Source organism: Triplophysa dalaica, chromosome 15 (assembly GCF_015846415.1).
Source record: "Triplophysa dalaica isolate WHDGS20190420 chromosome 15, ASM1584641v1, whole genome shotgun sequence".
NCBI lineage: Eukaryota > Metazoa > Chordata > Actinopteri > Cypriniformes > Nemacheilidae > Triplophysa > Triplophysa dalaica.
In genome coordinates this window covers 18,033,244-18,053,191 of record NC_079556.1, presented here as the reverse complement: position 1 = coordinate 18,053,191, position 19,948 = coordinate 18,033,244, and the positions used below count along the sequence as shown (strand labels likewise).

Sequence of the window (19,948 nt, the reverse complement as noted above, 5' to 3'; positions counted from 1 at the left end):
CATGCAAACCTGAATGCAGCCTGCACCAGAGTCTTCGGGTCCGAGTTTTTAACGATACGTGACAAAATAATGAACGACTCAAACCTGAAGACTCTGTAGGTGAACTAATCATTCATGATAAGTCTTTATGGGCAAAATAACGAATGACTCGTCTCGGGCATGAAGTCTCTAGTGTTGAGCTATAATCATTTTTGTTTATTCTTTCTTGTATAGATTGCAGAGCTTATATCTGTCAGGAAATAATTAAATGACTGTTTCTCATAACTTGTCCCTAACTGCAATATAAGTTATTTCGTTTATTTATCTGACCAAAACAAACATAAATTACATTTACATTCAGGCATTTGGCAGACGCAAAGCGACTTACATTGCTTTATCCTATACATTTTACATAGGTATTTGCAAACCCGTGGGATCGAACCCACAACCGCAATGCTCTTACCACTGAGCTACAGGAAATTTAGGAAATGAACGTTATGTGGTAATTGGCTATTAACATGCAACATTAATTTAACTCTGCTCAGATGAATGAAACGACTCCAAAAAAGAAAAAAATCGTTCATTTTGCTGAAGGAGATTCAAACATTCAAATAAAAAAAAGTCTTGAATTCCCATCACTAGTATACGCAATGCCGACTGCTAAAGACGTGAGTATACGCCGTATACCTGCGTGTACCCTCGACTATCTCACTGGTTATAGTTTTTTATTTATTGGGATAAACCCCTTGAGATGAAAAATCTCGTTTTCGAGGGGGCCCGTTAACTTATACATGTACGAACTGAAAAGACTTGTATGTGGCGCAACTTCATCTAAGAAACTTAAGCTCCGCCCCTCGGTTCTGTGGCTGCGGTTTAGAAACAACTGTTAAGAAACTGTTGGAGAAGCTGCGGCTTTGCAACTGAAAATATCTCGGAGGAGGGCGCTGCAGTAGATCAATCCCCACCCACTATGGGTCTAGATCAGCCCAACTTCTCTACAGATAGCAAACTCTCACGGAAGACATGCACGTGGATGGCAAACATTCCTAGTGTCTTCAGCAAAAGTGAGCGCGTGATTTAGTTGTACAGGTTTCGAGAAAAAAATCCTTTGTTAAATACCCAGGACAGTTTTCGGCGATGTCTTTTCTTGCGAATGCTGGTTAGGAAGTTCTACAATATCTTCATTAAAACAGTCGAGTTTGTGCTCGCGCTCAGCTTATTGATAGGAGGAGCATGCGCGAGCTGTTTCGGTAGCCAAGGGTCTCTACACTTCATTGCATTATGGTGGACAAGGGTCCAGTTCTGACTTCTGCTATTATTTTCTACCTGTCCATTGGGGCAGCAATATTCCAAGTTCTAGAGGAACCGAACTGGGAAATCGCAGTGAAACATTATATATCTGAGAAGGAGAAAATATTGAAACAATACCCATGTCTTACAAAGGCTGACTTGGACAACATCTTGGAGGTAGGATAACCGCGGTTATTGCAGTTTTTACAATGAAAATTGTGTTATGTTTTTGTTAGATTATAAGATAACATCGAGGGTAATTCTTATCTTGTAAATTTTGTGCACAGACTTTTTTTAAACCAGTTTACATACTTCCTACCAGCATTCTATCTGTACCCATTTTACTTTTTTACTTTGGTGTTAGCAGTGTATTCAATTACCAATTTGGCTTGGTTTACGGCATTTGAGTTGTTTAAGGTTGAATTGTTCAAGAAAAAAACATTTTGATTAACTAGTAAAGCAGACATTACAAAATGTTTGGAATTAAAATGAATATTCATGACTGTAGTTGTAATTGATTTCTTTTATGTGAATAGATCCTAGTATGAATTAGACCAACATTCACAACAGTCTTAATGGCAAAATGCCCAAAAACTTTAAAGACTGCACACATAATTTATTATTACCCTTAATCTAGAAAAAAAAGACATGCATAAACAAGACTTTTATGTTTCCTGTTTCCCATCCCCCAAGTAGCTGAGCTGTAGGCCTGCAAACTGTGGGCCATTCACTTCTTTCACATCTCTTGTTACAGTGTTTGAGGGATAGAGTGAGGTGGAAGTATGAAGATAAATGGGTAGCAAACCTTGAGAGCATGTAGATTTTAATTTTGGAACTTGCAAAGTGCATATTTGCACCTGTTCACTAAAATGTACACGCATGCTGGACCCGATTTTGCTGAGTGGTTGATGTCCTCAGGGCACAAATTTATGTGAAAACTTGTAAAATAATAAAACTGAAGTTGAATGCTGAGATATGCACTCGTGGTCAAAACAAATCTGTCTTCTGAATTTGAAGTTGCAGAAAAATTGTCACTAATGTGTAAACTGGCATTCACAAAACACATCGGCAGATACAAATCCGCTCCACATATTTACAACTTTTCCTAGATTCTGATTTGAATTGCAACCACAATAGGCATCTACAACCTCTCAAATCTGTCACTGGAGTTTCAAATCTTCTGATAAACCTGTTAAAAACTAACTTGAGCACTTAAAAGCTCAGAGGCGAGAGAAAGAGCGACATTTGATGACGTCATGCGGTGGAGTATTTTGACATTTCTTCTGTTATTTTGTGTTTCTGTTATTTATTGCCTTTTGTTCCTTTTATACTGTTTTATTTGCTGTTAGGCCGACTTAAAGATCATATATTAAAACATGCACAACAATATTGCATCCAGTATTTGTGCCTTTTCATTATGTTTAGTTAAAAGGGATAGTGTCTGTTCAATTGTATTTTATATTACTTTGTGCATTAGTTTACCCAAAAATGAAATTGCTGTTAATTTACTCACCCCCAGTACTTCCAAGATGCCATTGTGTTTTAAAGAAGATATTTATGAAGATATTTGGTGGAATTAGTGAAAGTCAAATTAATAAAAGTCAAAAACGCTAATACATTCAGCACAAAAGTAATTCCTGCCCCTTGACGATAAAATGGTGTCTTACCGCATCTTCGGGTGAATTCCAATCACATTAATTTCCACCACGCACTTCGAAGGGCAGATCCTTTAACGTGCAAATTATGCAGGGAGATGACCTGCTGTTTTGGTAAATATAGATATATACACATAATAAAAAAACAGCACAGTTTTTCCCTTATCCGAGACAACATTATGTGTGGTGTTGTACCCTTCCTGCAGTTACTTTCAATGGCAGAAGACGCATTTTGGAACGCGACTTGACACTGCCTGTGGCTGTTGATTGAATTATGATGAAATTATGAAAAAACAAGGCTTTACAGGTGTTGGTAACATGGTTTACAAATGACAGATTACTGTTGAATAAAATGCCCAGATTCCTAGCTGACGACAAGGGTTTTATGGAGCATCTGTTTAAATAGTTAAGCAGTATTCTTTGTTGTTACGTATGGCGGTTTTCGGTCTAATAACTTACACCTCTGTTTTGTCAGAGTTCCACAATAAAAACTTGCTACTCAGCCAGTTTTTTTTATGCCGACTAAGCATTCCATTATTCTGGTGAACTGCTCTATTTCGTGAGGCCTCAAGGAAATATAGAGTTGAGTATCATCAGCATAGCAGTGAAACCTAACTCTGTGTGTCTTTATTCCTCCTATGAATGAAGCATGAACAGTGCAAAGAGCAGAGGCCCTAAAACTGAGCCCTATGGCACATTGTACTGGACTTTTGATTTGCTTGACACCGCATTCTTTACATTTAGTCATTTAGCAGACACTTTTATCCAAAACGACTTGCAGAGAGTTCAGGGAGCAATAAAGCGATGTGAAATAACTTTATTGCTCCCTTTATTGCTACAAACTGAAAACAGTCAGATAGGTATGAGCGAAACAATTTTAATGCTATTTCAATAACAGTACATGATATACTCAAGTCAGGGATGGGTACCAATACCCGGTGTTAATCAGGCACCTAACAAGCTAAATTACGAAAGACCTGACTATCTATAAGCTCCACTCTCATTGGTATTGCTTTTGATTCTGTAGAAGTATGCGACACTAGCAGCCTGAGTCTGTGAATCATTTGTATTCTCCTAAACATCCTACATTACACTTATTGTGTGCTGGAGAGATCTTCACAATGGTATCAATTGTATAGGATGCCATAAACAAGACACTAGAGGTTTTGTTAGTGTGGTCACACGTCACCTTAAGTGTGTGTTTAAATGTGTCCGATGACAACTCCCTTTGTTTACCTCAGGGCAAGGAATTTTTCCATAATAGTAATAATGATCACCTATGGTCATGAGCTGTGGGTCATGACCGAAAGGACAAGATCCCGGATACAGGCGGCCAAAATGAGCTTTCTCCGCAGGGTGGCTGGGCGATCCCTTAGAGATAAGGAGAGAAGCTCGGTCACTTGGGAGGAGCTCAGAGTAGAGCCGCTGCTCCTCCACATCGAGAGGGGCCAGCTGAGGTGGCTCGGGGATCTTTTCCGGATGCACCCTGGACGCCTTCCCGGGAAGGTGTTCCGGGCATGTCCCACCGGGAGGAGACCCCGGGGAAGGCCTATGACACGCTGGAGGGACTATGTCTCCCGGCTGGCCTGGGAACGCCTCGGTGTCCCCCCGGAAGAGCTGGAGGAAGTGTCTAGGGAGAGGGAAGTCTGGGCATCCCTGCTTAGACTGCTGCCCCCGCGACCCGGCCCCGGATAAAGCAGAAAAAATGCATGGATGGATGGTAATAATGATCCAATAGACTGATGCAGACTCTAGGTGCATGGGCTGGAGACCCAGACCTTTTGTCCATCTCTTAGTCTTGAGCAGCGTACACACTGCCAGTGACTCTGTCGCTGTGTGTCATCATTCTCTCAATACGAGGTCATTAGAATGCTCTCCTAGTTTTTGCTGCTCTAGGAACAATTAAAAACAAACCCTGCTGTTACTGACAGGAGATGGATGATGTGAGCTCCACTGCTTTACTCCTATTGGTAGTCTCTCCTGAAAGTTGCTTATCATTTGCATAAAGTTGTAAGTAGGAGTGGGCGACTGTGTTTTCTGAAGTCCACTGTCAACACAGCCATCTCCAGGACATTATAGAGGACTTCATGCTTCCTTCTGCTGAAAAGCTTTATGAAATGCGGATTTCATTTTACAGGAGGGCTTGGCACCTGCCCACACTGCCAAAGGTAATAAAAGCTGGTTCAATGACCATGGTGGCACTGTGCTTGATTGGCCTGCAAACCCACCTGACCTGAACCCTATAGAGCAGGGTTCCTCAAATCTTACCCTGGAGGGCCAGAGCACTGCAGAGTTTAGCTCCAGCCCTGATCAAACACACCTGAACAGGCTAATCAAGTTGTTCAGTATCACTAGAAAATCACAGGTATGCAAGTTTGATCAGGGTTGGAGCTAAACTCTGCAGTGCTCCGGCCCTCCAGGATAAGATTTGAGGAACCCTGCTATAGAGAATCCCCAAAAGGAAGATGAGACACCACACCCAACAATGCAGAAGACTTGCAGGTCGCTATCAAAGCAACTTGGGCTTCCATTACACATGAGCAGTGCCACAGGCTGATTGCCTCCATGCCACGTGACATTGATGCAGTAATTCATGCAAAAGTAGCCCCAACCAAATATCAAATGCATACAAATGAACATATTTCTCAGAAGCCTCACACTTCTGTTTAAAAAAATCTTTTTTTATTGATCTTATGTAATATTCACATTTTCTGAGACATTGTATTTTGGGTTTTCATTATCTGTAACCCATAATCATCAAAATTTCAAGAAATGAGGCTTGAAATATTTCACTCTATGTGTAATAAGTAAGGGATAATGTACAGGCAGCCGGTTGTTATCTCAGAAATGAGCCCCAACAGTGAAGGGGCTTATTTCGCGATAAGCCGGCTGCTTGTACGTTTTCCCGCTTATTACACGGCTGCTTGCCACATAAGAAAAATACTGGACATAAAATGTGAACTTGAAATATTTTCTTAGCTCATTTTTACTGAATGCAGACGTTCCACGAGGAAAAGCCGTTTACTTTCGGTTTTAAAGTAAGAATTTCCTTGGAATTTCGCGACTCATGCATTCAAATGAGCCGTGTAATAAATCTCTATAATATACAGGTTTCACTTTCTTAAATGAGTGATACAAAATATTGACCTTGAAAAAAAACTATCATTCCTAAACTACACACACAAACTCAAGCAACTGTTTTGGGAGTGTGTTTACGACCCGTCAAAATAAAACACAGGTTAACCTAAACGGTCGATTGAAAAAATACTGTAGTGTTCTTTAGTATTTGATATAGCAAATTGTTGTATTCTCGTTGTAAATTGATCTGTATTATACTTTAGTATTTACTATAGTAAGGTTCAATAACACTATATCATCTAGAAATTTTACTGCAGTTTACTAAAGGCGTTGTTAATGCGATATTATAGGCTACAACAGTATTTTTAGAGTATGTGGACGAATATTTTACTATTGTATAGTACAAAATGGACAACACGGAACAATAAAAATGTGTAAAATAAAAATTAAATGGCCCTTGTTGATCCATTTGTATATAACGTTAATGTCCTTTGTTGTTAACCACTGTCATTGTTACTGTCTGAACGTATGAACATTTATTTGTAATTAGTATTTTATGTCTGACATCAGAAACATTAAATATGTAAACGACGTTGGCTTTATTGGCTATTTAAAATACAGTAAGTTCAACGAACGCGTATGTCGCAATGAGTCACAAACATGCTAATTAGCACGTAATGTAACCTTGCACCATAGTAATGGGGATAAAAAGATTATGACAGATTTTTTATGAGCCTTTCTGTCAGAATGACGGTACAATTAAAAAGTCTAGCGCAACCTCTGCTCTAGTCATTTGTAATAATTGCAGAGGTTGTCTGTGATCTTCATCCCGTGCAAATTGGCGATGTCTGTAATTTGTAGAGCAAAACTTCCCAAACAAAGGGTCCAAAGTGATTTTCGAAGTAGCTTTTCTCACTCTGGAGGTGTCTTGGAGGTTGGGTAGGGGGGCACCAATAATCCTCTTTGCAGTCTCTTAATGTCTGATTTGGTAGCTGGACCAAAGCAGACGGTTATGGATGAGTACAAGACAGACTCTGTGATGGCCGAGTAGAACAGTGTGAGAAGCTCCGGTGGCATGTTGAATTACCTCAGTTGGCGAAGGAAGTTCAACCTCTGCTGAACAACTAATAACTGATAACTATTTAGTTATATGGACTCAATGCAGCAGGAAAACAAGTATCACTCGCAAAATTGACCAAAACTAGTAAAAAGCCAATGTTTTTCCTGGCTCAAAATTAGGCTTAGGTGGTACCATCCTGATCATGTGCATGCACACACTATGTAGGAAAATGTACGCTTGATGGTACCATCATTTTGATTTGAACTTGATGTTATACAGCACATTAAAAAAACTTAATTATCATTGTCATCAGATGTTTAAATCCCCTAAAAGGCAATTAAATTTTAATTTAAAGTCATTTTAGTTTTCAATTACTATTTTGAATTAACTTAAATATTTATATTATTTTAATTTAAGGCAATTTTTCATTTTCATATAGTGCAAGTTTTATCATTAAAGCCTAGTTTGTTCGCTTTAAATTGTCTTAAGATTTAGTTGAAAATAAACCTTATTTTTATAATGTAGCTGAACAGAAACAAGCTTTTAATTTATAAGCCTTTTATTTAACCATTTTCATTTTTACAACCAACAATATGCAGATTGGAGACCATTGTAGTTTGGCTATTTTCTTATCTACACAGTTCACAACCAACAATTAATTCTGGTTTTGCATTACTTGTTTCAGACCTAATATATTTCCCGCAGTAACCTAATATATTTATGTCCTGCTTTTCAAATTTAATAGATTAGATTTAGTAAGCAACAATATTTTTAACAGCCCTTGTACGTCTCACTGCTTGCAATCTGCACATTACTACTGTAAACAGGGCACACAGTTTTACTCAAACCCTAACTTATACCGAACGCGAACAGCGCAACTTGGAAAAAGACGATGACATGATGTGAGACTAGGTCAATTTTGTGAGTGGAGGCCATTTACTCTCTTAACTTCTTAACGTGTCATCAAATCCAAAATCACCACACCTCCTTGTTTACAGAATATTGGCTAATTTACAGTGTGAATAACATTAGCCTCATGCTTTCTGCACTGTTTATCTCCCCTCATGATCCGCCTGCTCACAAAAAGTAATCTGTGATTTTACGAGCCATATCTGCCAAGTTAAAAACAACACGTGATGAAATGTATAGTTTGAAATCCTTTGAAAATGTATTGGGGTGCAAAACAAACAATACTCACGACAGAACTGAGGAAAAATCATTGGAAAACTGCAGTTCTTTTTCTTGAAGCAACGCATCACTGTACCTAATTGCGAAACAGCGCCACCATAGTAGTGTAATGTCATAAATTCAGTTACAAATGCCTATTGAGTGCAACTTTTGTTCATTGCATGAAGACATTCGGCAGCCTCCAAATTATCTATGCAGGAATAACCCTGATAGCTGTGCATCATTGTTAAATGTCACACAGAAAAGAGCACAGCGAAAAATGCACTTTACACAAACAAGCGGCTCTGTTTAATGCAGCTGCCAAACTGTGTCGCATACCTCCTACACTGGTAAATGCACATGTCGCACTGTGCAGCCCTGTTAGGCATGCATGTGTTTAAACAGCCACAAAGACCACTTTCAGCCTTTGGACATAATACGTACTGTAAACATTATGGAAGGGGCTAGTCAGACTGGATAAACTTTGCTGGCTGAAGTTTGTTTTAAAGATAAGGAATGACTCTCTAATACACAGACACGCACACACGCACACTCACACACACACACACACACACACACCGTTGTCAGAGCAGAAATGAAGACCACTCGGTATATTTTTCTGTAATTTATTCTGCATCGTCTACTGTGTTAACATGTCCAGAGTTTAGCGGGCTGTGTGTCAGTAATAATGGTCTGTGGGGAAACGCAGTGCCTCGTGTGTACTGTAGTTAAACGATTAAACAAAGGTTTGAGGCAAAAAAAATTGGCCTCAATGATTTTTTGTATTCAAATTACTCGAGTTACTATAGAATCATTTCAGCCCTTCATTCTTTCTAACGTTTCCGCTTCAGCTCACCTGTGTAACAGGTTTCTTGAGTTTTTCAGAAATAAGAATGAGGATATACGTGATCACATTGTCACTCCACATACGTTACGTTGTTACTTATCAATTGCCGTCTCATCTTGACTGTAAATGAACTTTTTGAGCCCCTTCAATCTGGCTTCCGTTAAATGCAAAGAAATGAAACAGCTTTGGTTAAGGTCACACATGACCTATTAATTTCTACTGATTCTGGTTGTCTATAGATTTAGATTCTTCTGCCGCTTTCGACACAGTTGATCATTGTATTTTGCTCACCCGTTTAGAGACCGTGTTTGTGTCTCTGACTCTGCTCTAAACTGGTTTTAGACTTATCTTTCATACTGCAAGCAATTTGTTGTATTGGGTAGTTGCAGATCTCATTTTCTTTGTCAGAACCTCTAGTAAATTATGTATTACCTTTAGTCATCATTCAGAATCGTAAAAGAATCGGAATCTCTATTTGAAACAAAAGAATCGGGATCCTCAATTTATCCAGAATCGTGCAGCTCTACTTCTGAGGTGTCTTGGTCTTAATTTTCATTTGTATGCAGATGACACCCAGATATACATGCATTCAAAATCTGATCTTAAAGCAGCTTTTTTTTTCTTTCGATAATTTTCTCTGTATTCAGGGTTTTTCCTGGCTCAAAATGAGGCGGAGGTGGAGCCATCCCGATCTTGTACACACAAAGGGCTACCGTTCCTTTAAGTGGCTTAACCAAAGTTACTTTGACTTTAAAAGTTCTAATGAAAATGACAATTATTACGTTATATAAAACATTACCTTTATTCAACCACACAGAAATGTTTTTTTAATCAAATAAAGCCTTTTTTATAATGTTCAACTAACTTTTCAGCCCACAATAGCCAACTGAATTGACCAGTCTTACTAAATGAGCAGAGCTCATTCACATCTTGCATTCTCTGTGGTTCACTATACATGATTCAATGATCTCTTATTTTCGCGAAGCGCTATTAACTGAAAATTACCAATGAATCTGTTCAATTGTCATTCGTTTGCGAGTGGTTTTGACCGCAATATGAGTTCATACTGGCGAACTCGCTCGCTGTGTACAATATACGCTAATTCAATGATCCAACTGCACAGCTATAGACATTACAATGATGTACGTCATGTTAATTTTAAGAAATTTCAAGAAATTAAACGTACTTTGATGCAAAACTAACAGGTGTGAAAAACAGCTAGCTCTTGTTCAGCAACTCTTTTATGCGCCTCAGTGTGCTGACAAAATAGTGCCTCCACTCTGGTGTAATGCTGCAACTGCAGTTACAAATGACAGTCGGTTAAATGCACGCAGCATTTCTTGTGAAGACACTCGTCATAATTTTTGCGAGAGTCTGAGACTGCCTCCAATTTCTTTATGCAGAAAAAAACCTAGTCTTAATAGTGATAAGACTAAAGTGATATTTGACGCTAACTTAACTTTTGATCTTCATGTTTTTAACGCAGTTAAAGTATACTTTTTTCATCTCCGAAATATTGCCAGATTATGCCTCATGTTGAAATTTAGTTCATTTAGACATTAGTTTTTACCCGAATCGACTATTGCAATGCATTGTTGGCTGGCGTCTCAAAAGCCACCCTGAATAAACTACAGTTGGTACAGAATTCTGTTGATCGTATCTTGACTATTACCAGTGCTGGAATCCACATTACACCTATCTTGGTAACCTTTTAAATTTATTTCAAAATTCTCCTGCTGCCCATTAAGGCCCTAAGTGATTTGGCTCCTCAATATCTGTCAGAGCTATAAGTATCCTACACCCCAATACAGAACCTCTGTTCTACCGAAGCTGGTCTTTTAATTGTTCCGGTAAATCGATTAAGGACTATGGGCGACAGGGCTTTTTCCTCAATGTGCCCAAAATTATTGAATTCCCTGCCCTCTGAGATTAGAAACGCAGAATCTCTAAATAATTTTAAATCTTCTCTTAAAACAATTTTATTTTCGGTAGCTTTTATGTGACAAATGTGAGTATGTTGTCTTTATTTATATTTGTTTTATAATATATGAATATTATGTGGTTAGTATAATTTCTTGTTTTTATTTCTGTTTGTTCTTTGTTTGTTTCTACCTTGTTGTTATTTTGCTTGAACTCTATTATATTTGGAATTTCTGTTACCTGTATTCTATTTCTCAATATTTATGTAAAGCACGTTGATATGCTACTTTAAAAGTCGCTATACAAAATTAAGTTATTTTTATTATTATAAGCGATTTCGGTTGTTGCCTATCAACATTGTTGCCTATCAACATGCTACTCTTTTCAAAAAGTCAACTGAAAAAGCAGATGCAGAAATGGCATGTTCTGTGTGATCGCTCACTAAGGCCATATCCACATGAAGCCAGAGCTTTCCCTATACAATCTTTTTTCTAAATTAAAAAAAAAATCTGTAAACACTGTGGCGTCTAGAGAAATAACCTCGTACACATAAAACCTGAAAATGTTACAGTGCCTGCCAGATGTATGCCATTATGTGGATCTGTAATTCTGCCATAGAGATACAATAAAAACGAAAAAGAAAGATTGGTGGATGCACATTAACCTTATGCGTTGTCTGATAAGGGTCGAGAAGTGGTGTGAGGACATCATTGTTTCAGACAATAAACTTATTGGCTATACAAACTAAAACGCAAGGTTGTTGTTTTCAGCTTTAGTCACTCTGATACCCAGTTCAAAAAAATTATGGTTTCAGGTTCCCTAAATGCCGGATCAGTCTGGATGAAATGCCAATACGCTAAACATGTTTCAAAGAAAACAGCTAAACGTCTCTGTGTGGACGGATGCTAATTTTCCTTGGATAACCATGTTTGCTCAATGCATACATGTACATTTTTGGTGGGTTTTATATGGAAATTTGCTTCAATACTTTTTTATTTGTTTTGAACTAGGTAGTGTCTGATGCTGCAGGACAAGGGGTCACCATTACAGGGGACAAAACCTTCAACAACTGGAATTGGCCTAATGCTGTCATCTTTGCAGCTACAGTTATAACAACTATAGGTTAGGATGAGGTCCATTTAAGCAGCATGATAAATCACTCAATTACATAAATCTTCTGGCTATTTTTTATTTTTCTTTAAAATCAACTGTTAAGGTGTTTTCACCATCCAGGTACCATGTAAGAAAATTCTCTGTTTACACCTGAAGAAATGGATAAATATTTTACTGCAAAAGAAAATCTAATTTTCTTTCTTGACAGGTTATGGAAATATTGCACCTAAAACACCTTCAGGGAGGGTGTTTTGTATATTTTATGGTCTCTTTGGAGTGCCACTGTGTTTAACCTGGATTAGTGAACTTGGGAAGTTTTTTGGGGGACGAGCTAAACACCTTGGACAATATCTTACAAAGAAAGGGGTAACACTGGTAAGAAATAACCACATATTCTTGATTCATTATAATATTATTAGGGATGGATTGAAATTTTCTCTGCCTACAATTTTATTATTAGTTCTATTATCAATATTTTGCCAAAAGGAAAATCTTGACAATATAAAGCATAAATGTAGGCTGACCTATCTATCCCCGTGCTCAACACTCAGATTTCACTTTCTGTCTAGCCGCTGTCACGGTTATGCAGGGCAATTTTGTCAGTAGTGTGGAAAGTTTTTCATGAGGACATCAAATTTGAAATCTGCAGTGTTTGTTCAGCAAAGCACTTTTCCACAACAGGGTTTATCTCGCATCAAAGTTTTTTTTGTGTGTTGTAGATCATGCGCAATGACTCACAATATTTTTCAAAGTCAAGTTCTCCTGTGATATGCAACACTCTTTAAATACGTTTGTAATTGAACAGCAGGTCTGTTTAGTAACAATTCACAGTTTTCATGGTGTAGCTCATGGTGACCTGACCTAAAATAACATGTAGCAGGTGCAGGCATATTACTCCGGACATCACTAAAGCCCTTGTTCATTACTTTACATTATTTGAATAAATAGTCAAACAAAACCTGATAGTTTCTTAAAACTATTTTAGATTTTCAACCAAGTGCAGGCTGAATGTTTGGTTTTGCCGAGAAATTTATTTTTGGTTCATCATCAATAACAGCTTTTCACAGTGTAATAATACTTTTCTATTCCTAATATATTCTTTTTGTTTTTGGCTTTTTACAGCGGAAAACACAATTTACCTGCACAGCTATCTTTCTTTTGTGGGGTGTGCTGGTCCATTTGGTAATTCCTCCATTTGTTTTTATGAGTCAAGAAGGCTGGACCTACATTGAGGGCCTGTACTTTTCTTTTGTTACTTTGACAACAATTGGTTTTGGTGATCTTGTTGCTGGTAAGTGTCTGATTTAATAAATCTACAACCTATCTAATCATTTAAAGAGGTCATATTGGATGGCTATTTGGTGTAATACAGTTTATGTACACAGTTTAAGGTTAAAAAACACATATGTTTTCACATATCGTACATTACTGTTGGTTCTCTGTGACCCGCCTTTCTGAAAATGCTCGATTTTTAACAAAGCTCATCCTTGTGAAAAGCCCTGTGTGATCTGATTGGACTGCAACCCAGTGCGTTGTGATTGGCTGAATACCTCAAGCATGTGGTGAAAATGTATGGCCCTTACCATATTCGGAGCATCAGCCCTCAAAGCATATTGACTTCTGAAAAATTCACCGGTACCGTGTGAGTTCCAATATGATGTGCAAAATGCATTTGACCAGGCTGATTAATCAAATTTGCCAGAGAGGATTCTCTAACTTGCTTTGGTTCATCAACGTCTTGTTCTGAGAGCACCTGTGATGTTATAGTAGGGCTGGGGATAAACAATTATTTATGACACGATTAATCTAACGATTATTTTATCGATTGGAATTGGAAAATCAATCTGACGCTTATTTTTCTCTTGCTCGATTAGTAAAAACCATAATGTATCTCAAATAAATACCAAAAAATCTTAATAATATACTTTATTAAACAACAGTTATGCACAGCAAAAAGTATTCTTCTTCACACAAAATAAAATAAATACAATTATTTTATTGTTATACAAAATGAATGACAAGGCTGTGTACTCTTTACAGTACCAGTATAACTCTCTTGTTCAAAAAGATCTAAAGTTGTAGTGCAAAAACAAAAACACTGTGCAGTGTTTAACACAATATAAAAATCCTGTTTTTGCGTATATTTTGCATGCATTGCATCTCTTTCTCAGGACAGGACGCCAAGGTTCTTTGCTTTGTCCTAGAAAACACGAAAGCAATGCATATTAGAACAACGGGTATGCCTGTGGGGTATTTTAAATTTACTCTTAACCTCATTGTAGTGCTATGCTATGATTCGTTTATTTGAATGCTAACGTGGCAATCCAGCAGCTGTTCAAATTGGTGGTGCTAGGCTAACCAATTAACCAACGTATCTTAGCTCTTTGTGCAGTTACTCATGCTAGGTTAGTAGCTAACGTTCACATTCAGCTAACGTCAGCTACTATAGATAGCGGTGTTCTGCAGCCCTTAGCTAGCTTCCATTCAAGCCAACATTAGATGATAACTAACGTTAGCTAAACACAGCGGTCTAGGCACCAGTAGCTACCTAGCACGAACAAACTGCACGGAGAGCTAAGATAGTTAGCTAGCACCACTGAAGTGCGCAGAGCTCAAGCTACACTACACAAACATGTAATTAATTTAGCCAACGTTAGTACTTACTTGTCTTCGTCTCCTTCACGAGTGACAATGGGGTGCTTCTGTTTCAGATGCTCCAACATTGCTGTTGTGCTGGTGTGGTATGCCAACTCCATTTGGCAAAGAGCGCAAACAACGACACCTTTACGTTTGGGACTAATTTTGAAGTATTCCCATACCCATGTTTGGTCTCCCACGTGTGTATGGCGAGCTGCTGAGAGATGTCGACGGAATGCCCTATGTTATAGGCAGTGCACTCTAGTGGTCATCTCACATGTCCTTAATATTTCCCTTTGGGATGTTATTGGCCTTCACCCTGTATTTGCTGCTTGAAGCTTTATTTTGTAACTGTAATAGAATACCTTTTAAAGGAACCCTCCCATGTCTGCAAATATCTACTGCATACATTGAGGAGTTTTGGTTTAATTAAAACCTTATGTAAACATAGCTGCTGTTTAGTCATGGGGTCTGGCCACATTGAGTCACTCACAAAAGACTGGAAAATAGTCTACTTACATGCGGATATATATGTGGTGAGGTTGCGAATGGCGACCAACGCCATTGTGCGCTGCACTGTTTCCAGTCACTAAAATGAATGTAGATGACCTTCTGCTGATGCTTTCGTTTTCATTACCGAACGTCTTTTCACCAAAGTATGACAGAAAAGGCACTCTAAAGGCTAAACAAGAGATAGGGTCTGGGATGTAAAGCATTTATTATGCCAGCTTGCTCAGAATCATAAGCGTTACATATATAATATCCCACCGTAAAAACATACTGCTTTCTGACCACTAAAGTCTTTAAATCAGACAAAAAAATCTGCGTTGCGATCACCAATAGCCAATAGTTATCTCCCAGAAACTGTTTAAATGAGTTGATTCTAGGACTTCACGATAAATCGAAAAGAAACTGCATGCGATTTGGCGGTTAGCTGCGATGTTTTATACACAGTTTGTCAGAAAAATACTGTTAGGCTCTCTCCCACAGAAACTCAAATGCTCCATAGAAGAAGTGCCACGCGTATAACCAGGAAATGCCGTCTTCCTATCTGCCATCTTTCAATAACTGTTTTTCAAGCCACCTCAGGTATTGTCATGATAATAAAGTATATTTATAAGGATGATTGTAGTAGAGTAGGCGGGGCGAGACCGTGGTTCGAATCCGGTGAGTAATTGTGAATGAGCGCCAGCGGTGCACACACCGGGCTCGAATCACGTAGGGGATTGGGAGCATATAAAAGGAACCGGGCGAGAGGACCGGGCCCGAACATATGTTTAGTTTATATTTATGTTCTTGTGTTTTGTATTTATGTTTTGTTTGCCGGCGGTCGGCCATGAGGGGCCGCCGGCTTTTATTATTTATATTAAATGTTTAAACGTTTGCCGGTTCCCTACTCCTTCCTTCCCTACTTGAATTTTATTTCAATGATGTTAGACAGGTTTTTGCTTTTTTAAACCCACATTTTAAGGGGAATCAAAGTTTTTTTACGGCATCTTTACATTTCTGGATATTAAAATTACAATAAATTAGGACTTTACTTGTCTGTAGCCAGTACAAATTCTTATACAAAGTAAACACATTTTTTTATGAGGTCTGTATGGTGCCCCAGTTTACAATAGCCAGTGAAATGAAACATAATTTCCACTAAGATAATGTTAAAAGAGCACCACTTGAAATCATCAAATGAACTGTATTCAGAATCAGTATATAAAGTATATCAGTAATATAGTATATAAAACATATTACTATAAAGTGCAGCAATACCCCCCACCCTGCCTTTTGTAAAGTAATATAATAAGCAGAGGCTTACAGAGGCTCTGTATTATATCTGCTATTTCTGTACATTTCAAAACATGAGTAGAAGTTAAATCTTTTGACGTCTAGCTAAAATAGGTTGCACAAACATAAGTTAAGCAATGCACGGTTGAAAGTCCATTATCTGAATAATAAAACTGAGCATTTTGACCTGGTTTCACAGACAAGGCTTAAGGCTAGTCCCAGACTAAAATTAATTTGTGACCTGTCTTTACTGAATATAACTTGGCCAGAAATATCTCTGTATATATCAGTGCCATTGTACATCAGTAATGTATTCTTCTAAGGTATTTATATAAATGTGACATAAATATCTTAATGCACCTATGGCATAGTCCTGGCCTAAGCTAAGCCTTGTCTGTGAAACTGGGCCTATAGGAGTTACTATGCAGAATTGTATTTTATGTGTGAGAGTAAAGGGTAGTTCACCCAATAACATTATTTTTGTCATCATTTACTCACCCTCTTGTCATTTAAAACCTGTGTGACTTTCTTTCTTCTGCAGAACACAAAAGAAGATATATTTTTTCAGAATGTTCATAACCAAACAGCGGTTGCAGCCATTGACTTCTATTGTATGTACAGAAAACCAATGCAAGTGAATGGCTGCCATCGCTGTTCGGTCAGCATTTTTCAAAATATCTTATTTTGTGTTCTGCTGAAGAAAGAAACTCATACAAGTTTGACATGACATGACATGAGGGTGAGTAAATGATGCCAGAATTTCATTTTTGGGTGAACTACCACTTTAACTCTTCATAAACATCTTGATGTGATTAGTGATCATTCATGAATCAGCACATGTTTTTCTCTTGATTGTGCAGGTGTTGACCCCAATGCAGATTACCCTACTCTCTATCGCTACTTTGTGGAGGTTTGGATTTATCTGGGTCTGGCATGGCTGTCTTTGTTCTTCAACTGGAAGGTGCGCATGGTGGTGGAGGCCCACAAAGCTCTAAAAAAGCGGCGTAAAAAGCGCAGACTTTCTTTGTATGAGCTGCATTGCATCAAGGAGAGTCACAATACCCTTACCAGTCAACAAGCTCCCAATGATGTTAACATCTTCAGTTTCTGTCCAAGAAAAAACAGGGTTATAATGACCTTATCAAGAAAATAGGTGTTGAGAATCAAGAAGATCTGCATGTCACTGTTCAAAGCACTAAGTCTAGGGCACCAAACCGCTCTAAGAGCTGTAGTGATGCTTCGCACAAAAATGGAAATGAAATCATTAATCTAGAACGCTCACCTCGGCAGAAACGCCGCTACAGCTTCAATGATAGAGTTACTGTGGCCCTTTCCAAATCTAAAAGTTATCTTTTTGGCACAGAGGAATGTCTTCTCATGAATGACATGCATGAAGGAGATTTAAACACAGACGTAGACACAGTGTATGAGAATCAGTTGGATAAAGAGGCAGAGTATGACCACAAAGATCTTGGACCTAGAAGCCGCAGTGGTAGCAGGATCACATTGGACTCCAAAGGGTACCCAAACCTTATGTTACCCAGAGCCAACATCAGCTTTATTGATGAAGAGAACTTTCTGTATAACAACCTCGATGATAATGATACAATGCCCAGATCATCAAACTTTGATGACAACATGGAATCTAAAACGGACTACAAAGAACCTTCTTCAGAATCAGAGACCTCAGTGTTTACCACAGATGAGTCCAACCAGGGCCATTCTTATGAGCAGCTGGTGGAAGAGTATTCCAAAGAGGAAAACACTGATTTCTGAGTCTTTCATGTTTTAAACTTCTATCGAAAACCCTGAGTGGAGACTGTCTTATGTTTTTTTGGAACCAGTAATGATCAAACAAACCTTTTACCAGATGTAATATGATTTAGTTCTTAAGTTAAAATCTGTAAAATGCCAAAATGCTAATGCCAAGCTTTAAGGAATTTTGCGGGATGAATGACAGAAGCACAAGTCTACTTTTAAACTGTCTGATTAAAATGAAAGTTATTACATAATTTAAATATGGTTACAGGTACCTATAAATACTTTTTATATACACATTATATTAGTTGACTAATCGGTATCAAATTTAGACCACAACGGGGTATTTATTTAATGTTAAAAATTTGTCTGAACTGCTGAAACAGTGGTTGTGGGTCTCTAATCCTCAATGAACTGACAACATGAATTGTTTATTCCATAGAGGATTACTTTGTTTGCTTTATATTTTCACCATGTTGGTGATGTTATTTTAAAGGAAGAAAGTCCTTCCTTTTCGGTTTGCCTTTGTCAAAGCTAAATCCTATTTGAGCCAAGCAGCATTGTCTTTTTATGTGTTAAACCAGACTGTCAGAAACTAGTGAACTGTTATTTTAAAACTTGAGATTTATTTTAAATTGTAAACTATGGTTGATAATGGGCATTTTGACTTGATTTCAAGTCTAACTGACACAGATTTTATATTTTAATGTTCCTGAGATGTAGCCAATTTCCATCAAACATTTGACTGAATAAAAGCAAAACTTGAACTATTAAAACAGAAATGATTGTTGAATCAGCAGTGTTAGTTTAATGTTTCCATAGCTTGTAAAATAACATAGAATTAAATGACCTGTTTTCTCTTTTTATTTTTTGAAAAGCATACATTTTGGTCTGCAAAGTTTTTTTTACAAACTTCCACAAACAACCATCTTGACATTTAAATGATAAACTCTCTGTAAATATTATAAGCTCTTCAGTTAATACAAAGAAAATGGACATCCTGGATATGGTTCCTTTATGACTGAACTGTGAATAGTGTTTGTTAAACCTCTCCTCGCCACTGAATGGCCCTTATGTGTAGAAAGCTGCACCCTAGGACAGCTTCAGTGAGTTGTAATGGCCATTTAAAAAAAAAAATATTCAAAATTGTTTTTGTGTATGTAACTATATATCTAAAGAGTGTTATAAGATCAGTCTCTTTGAAGGATTTTTTTAGTTTTTAATTGAGTTCAGAACTGGAAGCAGAAACTTTAGTCTTCAGATAATTAATAGGTTTAACCTCATGCATTTTGCACCAATTCGCCTTTCTTTTAGTTGCAGTACTCCTTTCAAGTCTTGAGTGATTTTTAGATGATTGCTGTTATACTGTAGGTAAATGTCAGAAAGAGACCAACCCTTGTTTTCCTGCTACTTTACATGTCTCTTCTATTTTTATACTGAAAGGGATACTCCACCCAAAAATTCTGGAACAACTTCAGGGTGAGTAAATAATTTTTGGGTGGAGTATCCCTTCAAAAGTCCGAACCTTTGTGTGCTTTAACACTGAAATGGAACCAGTCTGTAGCCATTACAATTTGGCTTTGTTAAAGAATAACCTTGTAAGTGTTGTAAATGATGTCTAATAACAGAATTTGTATGTGTGGCAAGGGTTACTGTAATATT

The 19,948-nt window shown here is 37.7% G+C and overlaps 1 protein-coding gene across 1 annotated transcript; it reads left to right on the top strand.

The window, feature by feature from the left end:
• Positions 1 to 1,001: 1,001 nt before the first annotated feature.
• Positions 1,002 to 19,018, top strand: kcnk5a (potassium channel, subfamily K, member 5a). Its single transcript, XM_056767070.1, is given in 6 exon segments — positions 1,002 to 1,446; positions 12,007 to 12,118; positions 12,318 to 12,484; positions 13,232 to 13,400; positions 17,389 to 17,628; positions 17,631 to 19,018. Coding segments are annotated over 6 exon segments (1,548 nt in total). The 5' UTR covers positions 1,002 to 1,260; the 3' UTR covers positions 18,305 to 19,018.
• The last annotated feature ends 930 nt before the right edge of the window (positions 19,019 to 19,948 follow it).